The sequence below is a fragment of the Nicotiana sylvestris genome, chromosome 6 (assembly GCF_000393655.2).
Source record: "Nicotiana sylvestris chromosome 6, ASM39365v2, whole genome shotgun sequence".
In the NCBI taxonomy this organism is placed as follows: domain Eukaryota; kingdom Viridiplantae; phylum Streptophyta; class Magnoliopsida; order Solanales; family Solanaceae; genus Nicotiana; species Nicotiana sylvestris.
Window position 1 is genome coordinate 5,858,895 of NC_091062.1, and position 13,861 is coordinate 5,872,755.

A 13,861-nucleotide genomic window follows, 5' to 3' on the forward strand; every position below is an offset into this window, starting at 1 on the left:
TTTCGTCTGGACAATTAAAATTTATTAAAGCAATGGCTAAAGACTAAAAACATTTTAAATAGTGGCTTAATAATAAATACATATGTTATTAATGGCTAACCGTGCACTTCCCCCTAATCTATAGGGTTCAACGTCAATATGCGAACTCGTGGTTGGATCTGCAACTAACTTAAATCGTCCCTTAGCCGCCAAAAAAAGAAAGTAAGATGTTTATTAAGTAATTAAGTTACAATTTGACCCATAAAATTATAGAGCAACCTGCCATGCGATTCTAAATTATAATGGGTAAAATTTAATTACTTTAACGTGATAAAAAGATAATTATATGACTTTACTGTTACAATATAGTTAGGCTTTTAAGTTCTAAATTCCAGAATTGCTAAGCCCAGCTTTTACTAGGCCCATGGAATAAGCAAACCCAAAGCCCATTTCTTCCCCATTAGGGCACAATTCAGAAATTCCCCGACCCATCTTCCCGGACAATCTCCCAGAAAATGAACGGCGATCTCGAAATCTCCGTCGATAAGCTTCCAATCAAGCGTCTAGAATTTATCGAAGAAGGCGGCGCCGAACGCTTCCCTTCGTACTCTCTCTCTCTCTCTCTAAAATCACGGACGCATATTTAGATGTTGAATTTGATAACTAATCAGTTTATGAGCTTGATATTTTAGATTTAGCCTTTGTTTAATGTTGCAGGGATATAGGATACGATGAGAAAACGGTGAATTTGATAAGGAGAATTGATTTTGCATGGGCGGTGGAGAGAGAGGAGCCTAAGAGTAAGAAGCAGAAGAAGAAAAGCAGTAGTAGTAGCTCTACCTCTACATCTTCGAAGGAGACAAGCAGTAGCAATCAGCAGCCATGGCAATGGCAGACGTTGGTGGAGAATTTGCGGTTGGCTCATCAAGAGCTTCAAGTCATTATCGATCTCATTCACACTGTAAGTTTAACAATAGCATTTCGGCTCTCCATACAGAATTTTGTGGCATTATTATCTTAGTGATTGAACTTCATTTCCATAATACTGCTTGATAGGGTCAGTTGATTTTAGCACCCAAGGGTGTAACCTAGTGGTCAATGAAGTGGGTAGACCTTGGAGATCAAGGTTCAAATCGTAACATTGATTGAAAAAATCACTAGGTGATTTCCTTGAGCTTTCGTGGGCGGAGTACCAAAATGGAGTTATTTGGTACCTGTGTTGGTGGGAGGTAACGGGTACCTAGTGGAATAGTTGACTTGCGCGTAATCTAGCCTAGTCTCTGTCGTTTATTAAAATAACCAATTAGTTGAGATTAAGGTTTAATTGTAGTTATATTTACATTTGATCCGGTGTTTGTGAGGAGTCTGGTTAAAGACTCACGTGTTAGTATAGGGATAAATGTGAGATTTAGGGAACTCTTAATTTAAAGAGCCTCTAATTTGCTTTAAAAGACAAATAATTTATTTTTCAACGAAATGAGCTTGAATAGAGCAAATGAGTAGTTAGAATTAGTCAATGCCAACTAGTATGGGATTGAGGTGTTAGGTAATTGATTGTTTGTTAGTGCATGTTAAGTGGATTGTGCCTAGCTGGTCATGTGTTGTGCAGTTACCATAAGAGGAGAAACTGTGTGTTGTAGCTTGATGATGTGTTTGAAAGTGGAAGATATTCGTCTTTATCTATACTCATTGTTCGTTCAATGACTGTTTGTCTGTTTGCAGTTTTAGGCTGAATAGATGTATAGGGGCAGATGATATAGGGTTTGCATCACGGACAAATGTAATGTAATTTTATTATGAGAATATTACATACTCGTTTAAATGCAAATTTGAGTTAATCATGAAAGTGGGTTGAAACATTTTTTTAGTTATCAATACTAGTAAGGTAGGAATCTAGTTCAGAACATACAATTACTGAGATATATATTAGATAGAAAACTGTACACAGTACACATATATATGATTGTGTTTGTACTTGAAAAAGTGGTTAGAGAAAGGAAATTCAAGACATCCTATTAAGTATTAACAATGGAGTAGTTATTTTATTCAAAAGAGAAGCCACCTCTAAGTTGCTTCAATAGGGAATTTCATGTCTGCGTGATAAAACAAAACCTTCGGGGAAGGTCTAATGTCACTTCTGGGACTCGTTAGCATCGTTAGCGAGGATGTTTTGGCTTTTTGAATTAAATCAGCTAGGCAGCGCTTGAGCTGTTTCCTTCCTGTTTTGCATGACCACTATTATTTCCAGAACAAGTGTTAGGAAACCATAAATTCTGGTTATTAATCTCTAAACCTTCATGTAGATTATTGGAAAAGTTGTGTTCTGAATTTCCAGAAAGAGAAGTGAGGCTTTGGCAAAGTGCTGCTAACTTATCTGTTAGAGTTTTGCTTCAGAATGAGTTAGCTCAGTTTGTAGAGCATATGCTTAGCTATATTTGTGAAATGTGGTGATGCCTCATTCAATAAGGATTGCCATGTGGATTTAAGCTCTAGAAATCCAATTGAGATATGCAATGCAGAAATATCTAGCTGATGCAGTGACTTGTATTGAAGGGAGATATTGCTAATGTGGGAGTATTTCCCTAGGATATTGTAACTTTTCCTATTAACGAGCTACTTGAGGGAGTCAATGATGTATTATTGTCTTCTCTTCCATTTATTTCTTTGTTTTGCTTCGTCTGATGATATTCATGAAGTTGTGCATCACCTCAGTGCCTCTTTTTGTTCATAAGACGTACTTATCAAAAGAAATCACCTCCTCAGTTTCCTTTTAAACCTCATTGTCAATTAACCTACTTGGGTAACTGGTTCTAGATAGTGCACATGCCTCAGAGTATGTGTCTTTAGAAGGTTTCCATTTCTTTATGGTCCAGTGAGGTTTTAAAAGGGAAGCCTGGTGCACTAAGCTCCCACTATGCGCGGGGTCCGTAGAAGGACCGGACCATTGGGGTCTATCGTACGCAGCCTTACCCTGCACTTCTGTAAGAGGCTGTTTCCACGGCTCGAACCCATGACCTTCTGGTCCAGTGAGGTTATGTTGCATAAATTTGCTTATAGTCAACTTATTGAATGTGTTGCTGAACTAGCAATTGTCATTTGGGCTCTTTTGTGATCCTTTCACATGGATAGTATTTGAGTGTATTATTATGTTGTGATGAAGCACTGACCAAATCACATGTTTTAATTCTGTTCTCAAAAAAATTAAATTGGGTATTATATAAGAAAAAGAAGCAGAACAAGCCATGACTATCTTTTGATTTTTCCAAGTTTAGTGAATTTGATTCGATGGTTACTCTGCCCCCTTGATTTTATTATTAGTAATTATGTGATCCAGTTTCATCGATAATTTGTAGAAGAAACATGGATAGGATGGCATCTCAATTTTCACTTCATTGTCAGAATGATAGAGACAACTAAGTATTAGAGAATTCGACTTAAGCTTTTGGCTTAGTTTTAAGGTGGCATGAAATTGTTCAGTCCATTTGCCTCCTTCAGTCCCTTCATGCCCACCTTTTCTAGGCAAAATAAGCTGAATAGATTAGTCCAAAGGGAAAGTGTGAATTATTTATTGCATTACTGACTCTGATGTTCTGCATACAGGTGGAGGCAAACGATGCAGTGACAGTGGCTGGCATGACCAGGCCAAAGCAATTGCCTAACGAGCATCTGTCGGACCTTGCTGTCTCCATGGCTACCAAGCTGCAATGCTTCCGTGTATTTTTCTTTGTCCCTTCTGCAAGGTGTTTTGGTTGATCTATAGTTCTAGGATTGAGTTAAACAAATAATCCTCTGAATTATTTTTTAATCTTATGGTAGACAGCATTCGTAATATTTTTTCTTGTTTGAATTATGCACTTCAGTATTAAAGCTGTATGAGTATCGTAATTTTGTTTTTCTTTTGCAGCATTTGGGGAAATATTTTAAGCAGTCTGCTAAAGCATTGGAACAACAAGTTGCTAGAGAAGCAAGATTCTATGGTGCTCTTATCAGGTTTGTTCTTTCTGGCTACTAATGGTATTAGTACATTGGGGAACGGACCTATGTGTTCAATCATTTGGACTACCGTGTCTTTATGCCTTTCCTCAAAATTTTGTCTTTGTATTTCCTGATGAGCGGATAGATTGCAGCAAAATTGGAAGGTTAAATGGCATCGGATGGTTGCTGCTGCTTCTGGAAATGAAGGGTTTTACATTGATTTATTTGACAACTCATTATATGATCCGGCAGTTGCATTTCGCCCATCTTCTGCATCTGTGGTGCGTGTTGAGCATGACCCAGCTGGGATGCTGGCAGTGAATTTGCCGTCAAATTCCTGCCGCACTCTTCAATTTGAGTTTCTCGGTGCAAGAGCACCTAGTGGCATCATAAAAGAAAGCAGAACAAAACCAAAGGGCTCTTTTGAGGTTTCTTCTGGAGAAACTAAGAGAGAAAAAACTGATGATGAGCATGTGAGAGAAACTCACTCAACCCTCCGTGAAGTTCATCGAGCAATCTTTGATGAGCAGGTATATTTCTAGGTTCCCTCCTTTCGCTTTCTCGTACACTTTTAGTTTTATTTTTCGTTTTTTTTGTGACCTAATTCTATGTCTGATTATTTTAATGGCCCTCATTGCAGGTGTTTGATTTGGTTAATCGTGAAGCATTTAATCCAGCTTTGGGTGTTGACGTGACAGGAATACAAGAAAACTTGTTACGTTTAAGCATAGGTCAAGGAGCTTCTCTGTCAATTTCACTTGTGCCATCTACTGAAGATGATCAGGCTGCTAATGCTGTGGCTGATGAGCATTCTGAAACTGCTATTGTGCCTCTTGAATCAGTTGATGCTTCAGAGCTTGATGAAGGGAAACTTGACTTTAAGAAGTTGGGGTTTCCCAATCGAATTAGCTTTGAAATTTATTTGCAACAAATTTTTCATGAACATGTGTTTATAAAAGCCAAAAAGAGATTATCATCTTTGGGTAAAACTCAAACGTCTGCTCCGCCCACGAAAGATGGCCCTAATCTTTTGGGACATTTCTGCGTCTCTCTAGCTCATAGGATCTTCTCAAACAAAGTCCTTGCGGAGCTTGAAAGTCTGGTATGACCTTACCTCTTTGGGTTTATAAGCTGCCAGGCAAAGTAATCATTATGTATCTCAAGAATTTCTTGTTCTATCTGTAGGTTAGCAGGATACCATATGTCCAGTTGATATCGCATCCCAGTTGGCATTCTCGAAGATCATCATGGACGCTCTCCATGAAAGTACCTGATTCGATTCTCCACGCAGGAAGCCTGTCTCACTCATCTGACTATGTAAAGAATGTGAAATCTCACTTTCGTACGAAAGTCATGGTACGTGATGATTGCATCAGTCTGGAAGGGGAAGGTGCTCCTAATGTTGTTGGCCTCTTCAAAGGGAAGCCTGATATTACGTGCCCCATGAACAGATATGACTGTGACTTGTCAGATCTTCCAATGATACTGTTGCAGCAGGTCTGTGTCCTCCTCCTCCTCCTTTTACTTTTGTGTTTTAATATCTGAAAGTTTAACATACTATGAAAAAGAGTTCATTTTCTGGCCTGATAAACTTCTGTTCTTCCTAGAACTTGCTCCTCTTACTTTTCTGTGATTGCGTTGAACCATCCAAGTTCTTTGAATCTTTTTTTGTTGTTTTATTTCTTGGAAGATTTATGACACGATATTACAGACAAAAACCTAATATTTAATTGGAGAAGGATAGAGGGCTGCGTATTATCCACCAAGTTTCGGACCGTGCGCCAGTTGGCCCTCGGAGATCTCTTGGTTATGACAAAAAGAAATACAAAAAGCACCAAAACTGTACCCTCCCTTTTCTATTAACAAATCGGTATACAATCTACATTAGAAGGCTATGCCACTTCCTTCTTGCAGAAACGCGGTCATCAACATATCCTTAATTCAAGCTATTATTTTCCACAGGTTGCCAGCCAGGTGATACGGTGGCTTCACGAGGAAGCTCTTATGGTTGGTATCAAAGCAAACCGGGACTTCTTATCCTTGTCATTTGAGCTAGAGCAAGGCGAAACACTCTGTCTGGTGGCACATGTGGACCCTGAAGATCTTCAAGGATGTATTTCATGGTGGTTGGTGATGGACGACGAATTCTCTGAAGAAAGCAAACTTAATATGGACATCAACAATGGTGAATCAGAAACAAGGAAATTTCTAGGTTACTTATCTTTGGAAGTGTTATACTCGACCTTAATGGATATGGTAAGCCTAAGTAGTACTGCAGGCCATTGAGTTGTCTGAAACTTTTTGTACCTGTAATTGACTAGCAGATTTTCAAATTCCCGCGTCCACGATTCAGAAGTTTTTCTGTCTCCTTTTAAATAGTGTTGTTGCAACTAGAATTCTACTGTTTAGCGAAAAGAACATCCCCATTCGAAGAAGAATTATCTGTACAAATTTGTGTAGCTGACAATATCATACATCCAATAGCTCATAGCTAAATCATTGTGGATTCAATTTTGCCGAGTAAATTGTTTGTTGGGTTGTTTCCATCAGTTGGAGAAACTTTTAGGTACTTTAGTATATAATATAGAGTTTTCTTGTTCTCCTTTGTGTAAATATATTGTTTTCTCCTGCCTACAATTCTTGCAAAAACCACTTAATGCATACATCATTTTGCAGATAAAAATAATTTTTAGTCTGATTTGGTGAGAAAATGTTTTCAAAGTGTATCTTTTCAAGTCAAGTTTTGGCAGTTTTCAATCATCAAAACATTACAGAAAGAAGCTTAATCAAGAAACCTTCCCTTTTGTGGCTGTAAAGAGTGGAGTTTGCATTTTAATTAGGTCTATTTCATTTGTCTTTATCTAAATCATCATCATTCATCAATACTTATTAGAGATAAACCAAACACTTCATCACAATAAATAAGATACAATTTCTGACAAGACTTCCAAACCACTAATAAGAGAAGCTTCATCAACATGAACTCCACTCAAATCTATCTTAAACCAATACTCCATATAGTATACCCATTTGTAGTTGTTACCATTATAATATCATCCATAGAGGCAATGACATATATGAAGAAAAGCTGACTTCCAAGTTCATTCTAGAAAGTATACATGTCAATATAAACTTACACAGATATAAACTTACACAGATATGATGTTTATGCCAAACCAATGAATACAAAAGAAATATATTTTGTACGAACATTTATCATTTAGTTATAGTTAGGTAAAATGTACTTTTATTTTAATATATATTAGAAGAATTAACTAAATAGCAGTTCATTCAATCGCTTAAATTAAAAATAATCGGCAGATGTATAATATATATATATATATATAAAATCCATATATAAATGTGTATAAACGTATATAATCAACGTATAATATATATAGCAGCTGAAAAAAGTAATCAATGAATTCGACAGGCTATTTATGTAAAAAAAACTATATATCATAACTTTAGTTTTAACTGCTAAGATTAAATTACTTATTTGATATAAACGTCGGGTACAAAAAATTATCTACTATACACGGGTCCTCAAAAAGTCCATCTATTTAAGCTTTGTTTAACAATAATCTTTTAAATTAGATAATGAAAAGGTTCTTGATGGCCTTCCATATTTGTTGGGATGTAGTTTTTCTTGGCTCAAGTGGACATCTAAAAAAAACAAACTTTTATAAAGGTGTGGAGTTGTGGGCAAGCAAAGCATGCTTCCTTTGAACATTACTCTTGCCATGGCTTAAAAGGCAATATGGTCCTACTATTTTAAAATTTCAATTCTTGTCTCCACCCAAATATAATATTATATCTCAAAACATCTCTGATGTAGTGTCATAAAACCACTTTATTTTATTTATACCATAAAGTTAGTTTCCGTTAGGAGCAGTCACATATTGTATTGAATTTTAAGCTAATCCCAAGATGTTATTTTTTTTTAATAATTTTTTTGTATATGCATAATGAGGCATATACTTACAGATTTTTATATGTTTCACAATCATTAACATTTTCAATGATGGAGAACAAATACTATGACAAAATAATATTACGAATAAATTTTTTTATCGAAATAAAACCACCATAAACGACATTAATTCAGCTAGTTTTAACTCCATTTTTCTTTTGTTATTAAGGGAACAATTCATATCTCTAGAGATCACAACTCAAATTATAATATCACAAGTTCAATTTGATAATCAAAAGTGACTACAATTCAATTAGACCTTTCTTACTTTCTTGCTAACTATGTAAAAACAACCTCCCCCACCCCTTTACCATATGTTGATAGATAAAGATTATTTTGTAAAATAAAAGAAGAAAAAAGCCTATCATTATAAATAACAATTTAACTTAATATGGATTTTTTTTCCTTTTAGCGAGCCTATGCGGTATATTAAAAACTTATATATTTTATTAATTATTATTTTTTTGAGCGGCTAAAAATTATATATATTTCGTATTAAGGACGAACTGGGGTCTCAGCACGAAACATAAGGTGAAACCCCCAAAAAAAACAAGATATGGGAAAGTGATTTCTAATATTTACTGCAATAAACTTAAACTAAACATTTTAAATTTCCAAAAGTGAATCTTAATAAGGGAACTATATATTAAAAAGTTTTCAATCAAAAACATTCTACCTAAGGTACAAGAAACGAATCTGGCATTACCCAACTGTCAATCTCTTCACTACTCTCAACTTACATGCGCAGATCTCTTTCTCTCTCTCTACAAACCAAAAAAAGCCCAACCGAAGTCTCTTAAAAACCATTTATTGTCTTCTTTTCTTGTCATTAGTAACAACACTTGTTGTGCTTATATGCATTAATTGTTCATTGATTACTCTAATGTGAAAAAACCTTTGGGTTTTTACGTTTTGGGTATTCGAGAATTCAACCTAAAGAGTTCTCTTTTTTCTGGTACTGATGGGGTTTCTTGATTTATAGTAATAATCTTGCTATTTCATGAATTGAGTTGTGAAAAAGTTTTGATTTTTGATTTGGGGTTGTGAAAAAGTTTTGATTTTTGATTTGGGGTTGTGAGAATTTTGTATTCTTGATATGGGTTTTAGATATTGGGCCATTTAGTTAAGTCTTGTATGAATCTTGATTCAAGTGGGGGCATGTAGGGTATAGTTGAATGAGCTGCAATTTGGTAACTGGTGGGAGATACAGTTACTTCTTATTGTTATATAGTTGGCATTTTTTTGATTCTTTACAAGTGAATTGGGGTTGGATTTTTGTTAGGTTTTATAGAATTTTTTGGAGATTTTTTTTTCCTGGGAGCTGGTTTGTTTGATTGGCTTTTTCAGCTAAATTGACTTATGAGATAACTTGGAGGAGTTACAAAAAAGAGAAATTTGTTGATTTTTTTTGGTATAGCACAATTTTGTGTTAATATGTTTGGTGGAACACCAGTTGGTGGTGGTGGATATGTGAGGCAGCGGCTAAGTCAAGGGTATGGTTCGAGTGGCGATGATCTTGAGGATGATGCTTGTTCTAGGTTCGTTTCGCAATCAAATACAATTCCAATTCCCAGGACAAGGACATGGACTGAGATCTTAGAGAATTTTCTTTGGATTGCTTCTGCATTATTCATTGTATACTATGGTGATTGGCATCATAATTTGATTTTCCTTTTGTGGCATGATGGTCGAATTAGGAGGTAAGCCTACGAGTTCAATTTCTCCTTTGACATAGATTACTTTAGAGTAAACTATTTGTTATTCATATACTCTATAAAAGCCTCGTTAGTTCCAAGCATTATTTTGGCTGCTATAGCGAAGTGCTGTTATAGAGAACATGTATTATAACATAACATGAAAATTGGTTCTAAGGAAAACCTGGTCGTTATAGTGAAGTGTTAATATAAAAGATGACTGTTATAAAGAAGTTTGACTGCATAAATGTTTTGCTCACCTAAAAGGGAAAGAGGGGAAAAAGAGAATGATAAGTAAATAAACATGGAATGATCGGTTATTCTTTGAAGAGAAAAAAAACATCTAATCTCAATTCCAAACAAGTATTAGTAAAAATGGTGTAGTTTAATTGTTGTCTACATAGTATATACTACTGCCTCAATTGTTGGCATATTGCTCATCTTTGATGTTTTAGTTAACTCACATGATGTGAATAGATGTAGCTAATGTTTTGGCTATTGTGCTTCTTGAATTGGATTGGTTGTTTTTACACTTGCATATGTAAACCATGTCAAATATTGTTTTGAATTATTAGTTGAAAGATTTCCAAACAAGCTTTTTCTTTGGTTGAAACAATATGCTTGTTTATAATGCTTTTATCCTGTAGCATAGCAAAAATGATTAGCAAATTCAAGTGCTTTAAGTGACTTACTTTTATGTTAGAGACACTCCAATTATTAGATGTCAGAATTGTCTAGGTACACTTTTAATTTTTAGTCATATTTTCATTTGTTTTGCATCTTCTTTTCTCTTGATAATTGGTCATTTGGATTGGCTGCATCGGACTCTTTCACTGAGTTGAAAATGCACCTGCCTTGAATACCAATTTTCTCCTTGCGTTTAGGTAGTAACCTTCGAAACCTCTTCTTTTGCTTCATTACATTCAGAGATGGAGAAACAATGCATTAAGTGTGTCGTTAGCAAGAGTGTGCACGCAATGATAAGATAATTTGAAATATACCATACAACAACAACAACAACAACAATAAAATCTCACTAGTGGGGTCTGAGGAGAGTAGAGTGTACGCAGGCCTTACCCCTACCCCGAAGAGGGTAGAGAGGCTGTTTCCGGGAGACTCTCGGCACAACAGGAGAGACAATAATATCAAAAAAGAAACAAAAGAAAAGGCATGTAATAACAAAAGCTAGAAAGAAAATAACAATAACACAAAACTAAGCAAAACAACAATGTGAACACAACACAGACCGCTAACAAACCTAAACAGAACTCTATCAGACTATCCGGTAAAAAAAGGGAAGAACTCTCGACTACCCCCCCGCTCGACTACCCCTTAGCCTACCACCCTAATGCTCGACCTCCACATGTTCCTATCAAGAGCCATGTCCTCGAAAATCTGAAGCCTCCCCATGTCCTGCCTGATCACCTCGCCCCAATAAATCTTAGGCCGCCCTCTGCCTCTTCTTGTACCTGCCAAAGGCAACCGCTCACACCTCCTAACTGGTGCAGCTAGGCTTCTCCTCCGCACGTGTCCAAACCATCTAAGCCGCGCTTCCCGCATCTTGTCGTCCATGGGAGCCACACCCACCCTCTCCTGAATATCTTCATTACTAATCTTATCTAGCCTAGTGTGTCCACACATCCATCTCAATATCCTCATTTATGCTACTTTCATCTTCTGGATATGTGAATTCTTGACTGGCCAACACTCAGCTCCATACAACATGGCCGGTCTAACCACAGCTCTATAGAACTTACCTTTGAGTTTCGGTGGCACATTCTTGTCACACAGGACTCCAGACGCTAACCTCCATTTCATCCACCCCACCCCAATACGGTGCGTAACATCCCCGTCGATCTCCCTGGATAATTGACCCTAAGTACTTAAAACTCTCTCTCTTGAGGATGATCTGTGAGTCAAGCCTGACTTCCACATCTGCTTCCCCCGTCACGTCGCTGAACTTACATTCCACATATTCCGTCTTAGTCCTACTCAACTTGAAACCTTTAGACTCCAGGGCCTGCCTCCATACCTCCAGTCTCCCGTTAACGCCGCCTCGCGTCTCATCAATCAGAACTATATCATCAGCAAACAACATATACCATGGCACCTCTCCTTGGATATGGTGTGTAAGTGCGTCCATCTTCTAATTCACTCTAGATCGAAGAAATAAAATAGCATGTGTAGGAATACACGGAAAAATATAGCATATATGAAGTTTGGAAATTTTTCGGATTCATATATAGAGCTTGCCAAATGCCTAATTAGTTTCTTCAAACCACTAATGCTATTGGACTATGTAAATTTCACTTCTGTTTAAGGATCATTTTTGGAATGATGGATACCAAAATATACAGATATCCATGCTGTTCTTTCACATAAGCATCCTTTTATAACTTAGCAAACTGCAGCTGTTTGCCTGTTAGTAAGATGCATGAGATATCTAGGAATTACTAAAGCTGCTTGACCTTTTCACCGATAATGCTTCGAGAAAACTTGCACATTTTGGCCATAAATTGGGAGCTTTATTCATCGATTCTTCACATTTTTGTTGCAGAATACCACTATACATTGGGATGTTTGGTGTTGGTTTGAATGTTATGTTTTTCTTATATACAAGTATGTTGGCTTTGGGCGTCCGGAAGTCATATGAGAAGTGGGAGATTTCCAGTACAGCTGCCCTTCCCTTCATTACTGTGCTTGGGCTCCTATCTTTCCTATTGTAAGTGATATAATGATCACATGAATTATTTGTGCATCCAAATAGTAATACACAGATATAGTTTGAAACTTCTAGATCAAATGAGATTTACGAGTCGTTTGTTTCAGGTTCTGTTATGCTCTGTGGCCTATTTGGAGCTTGTTGACCCTTCCTCTTGTGGTATGACCTGAACTTGGCTAAACGTTATTTATTTCCGTTAATTATTGTTGTCCCTTTATTTATGTTTAACCAGTATACTAGTTGACCAACTTCAAATCACTTTTGTTTTCAATGAATCATGTAAGAGAACCAAATAACAATTGCCTACCAAAGGCAGAAACGAAAAATGTTTATTCAACATATCATTCAAGCAATGTTATTAAAAGTCATTGCTTCGTTGATTAAAACGACGAAGCGTTGCAAATCGAGAGATTATGGCTTCATAGGTGAAGCCATGTACTTTAGAGAAGTTTGTGCTTCAAATAATGGTGCACATTCAACAAGAATCAGAAACTTCTTTGAATTTCAGTTTTAAGGATGGTTTAAAGAGTTGGATTAATCTCGGTATTATTGTATATTAGATGCTAAAATTAGTTATTTTAATAGAAATTCAATTATTGCCATTTTCATTTATTTTTCTGATTCTTAGAATGTTGGCACTGTCTTCTTGATGTATGTGGTTGTTATTGTTCCATTGCCTCCTTGTGCCGAGGGTTTTTCGGAAACAACCTCTCTACCTCCCGGGGTAGGGGTAAGGTCTGCCTACACACTACATGTTGTTGTAACATTGTTAGATATTTTTTAATTTCTGTAAATTGTGCGCTTCACTTCTCGCTTTAAAGCCCCTAGACCTTGTTGCATTTTTGTGCTTTTCGCTTTTAAAATCACTGCATTTTAGATTATTACCTCTTCCTTTCCATTTCTTGTCTGTCTTAGCAGTTTCTCACTTCTGATTGAACATTATTTGCCTTGACTTCAATGTTTTGCAGTTCACTCTATTCATGGCTTGCATGGTTATACTTCCATATTTGGTTCTCGGGTCATTCAAGCCGCAAACTGATTTGCTTCGTACAGATTAGATTCGTTGGGTTAACAAGGACAGAATTTACGTCTCACTGACTTAGCTGAAGGTGCATATAGCCGAAGGTGTATACGGGTAACGAATCATTCGTATCCATTCCAGTAGTTCAAAGTTTCTTTTTGAACGATTAGTTTTGAATGAAGTAAATATTTGTAAGTTTTGATAGTGTTTCGAAAGTGCATTGGATTCTATAATATTTTGCAACATACATGCTGAAGAAAGAGTAAATTGTTTCTCTCATGAACTGTCATGACTCACACTTTTTGGTGATAACAAATGGTGTCCTAGCCGGTTTGCACGCACTACAACTATTCTATCGGACATGCTACCTTGCAGCATTACAGGTACCGATAACTCTATCCATCAAGGCTTAGGCAGATGAAAAAAATCACTTATCTTTGTCGAGATTTGAACCTCAATTTTCCAAGTTTGAATTCGCTTTATTGATTGTTAGGCCA

At 36.4% G+C, this 13,861-nt stretch overlaps 2 protein-coding genes across 2 annotated transcripts; both read left to right on the top strand.

Annotated features, from left to right (window-relative positions):
- Positions 1-406: 406 nt before the first annotated feature.
- On the top strand, positions 407-6,554 carry LOC104230663 (mediator of RNA polymerase II transcription subunit 17). The gene is made up of 8 exons (XM_009783527.2): positions 407-583; positions 697-940; positions 3,580-3,693; positions 3,884-3,969; positions 4,100-4,484; positions 4,595-5,056; positions 5,140-5,451; positions 5,917-6,554. Exons 1-8 carry the CDS (start codon positions 495-497, stop codon positions 6,238-6,240), a joined length of 2,016 nt encoding a protein of 671 aa, XP_009781829.1. The 5' UTR covers positions 407-494; the 3' UTR covers positions 6,241-6,554.
- A 2,053-nt stretch (positions 6,555-8,607) lies between these two features.
- Positions 8,608-13,643, top strand: LOC104230664 (uncharacterized). Its single transcript, XM_009783528.2, has 4 exons — positions 8,608-9,627; positions 12,179-12,343; positions 12,451-12,502; positions 13,312-13,643. The coding sequence occupies exons 1-4, from the start codon at positions 9,362-9,364 to the stop codon at positions 13,399-13,401; spliced, it is 573 nt and encodes a 190-aa protein (XP_009781830.1). The 5' UTR covers positions 8,608-9,361; the 3' UTR covers positions 13,402-13,643.
- Positions 13,644-13,861: the final 218 nt, after the last annotated feature.

Bases quoted from the DNA above. Each gene is read 5' to 3' on its own strand.
- LOC104230663 (XM_009783527.2), top strand. From the start codon at position 495: ATGAACGGCGATCTCGAAATCTCCGTCGATAAGCTTCCAATCAAGCGT. The intron at 584-696 runs GTACTCTCTCTC...TTAATGTTGCAG, and splicing joins GGCGCCGAACGCTTCCCTTC to GGATATAGGATACGATGAGA. The intron at 3,970-4,099 runs GTTTGTTCTTTC...ATGAGCGGATAG, and splicing joins TTCTATGGTGCTCTTATCAG to ATTGCAGCAAAATTGGAAGG.
- LOC104230664 (XM_009783528.2), top strand. From the start codon at position 9,362: ATGTTTGGTGGAACACCAGTTGGTGGTGGTGGATATGTGAGGCAGCGG. The intron at 9,628-12,178 runs GTAAGCCTACGA...TTTTTGTTGCAG, and splicing joins CATGATGGTCGAATTAGGAG to AATACCACTATACATTGGGA. The intron at 12,344-12,450 runs GTAAGTGATATA...CGTTTGTTTCAG, and splicing joins GGGCTCCTATCTTTCCTATT to GTTCTGTTATGCTCTGTGGC.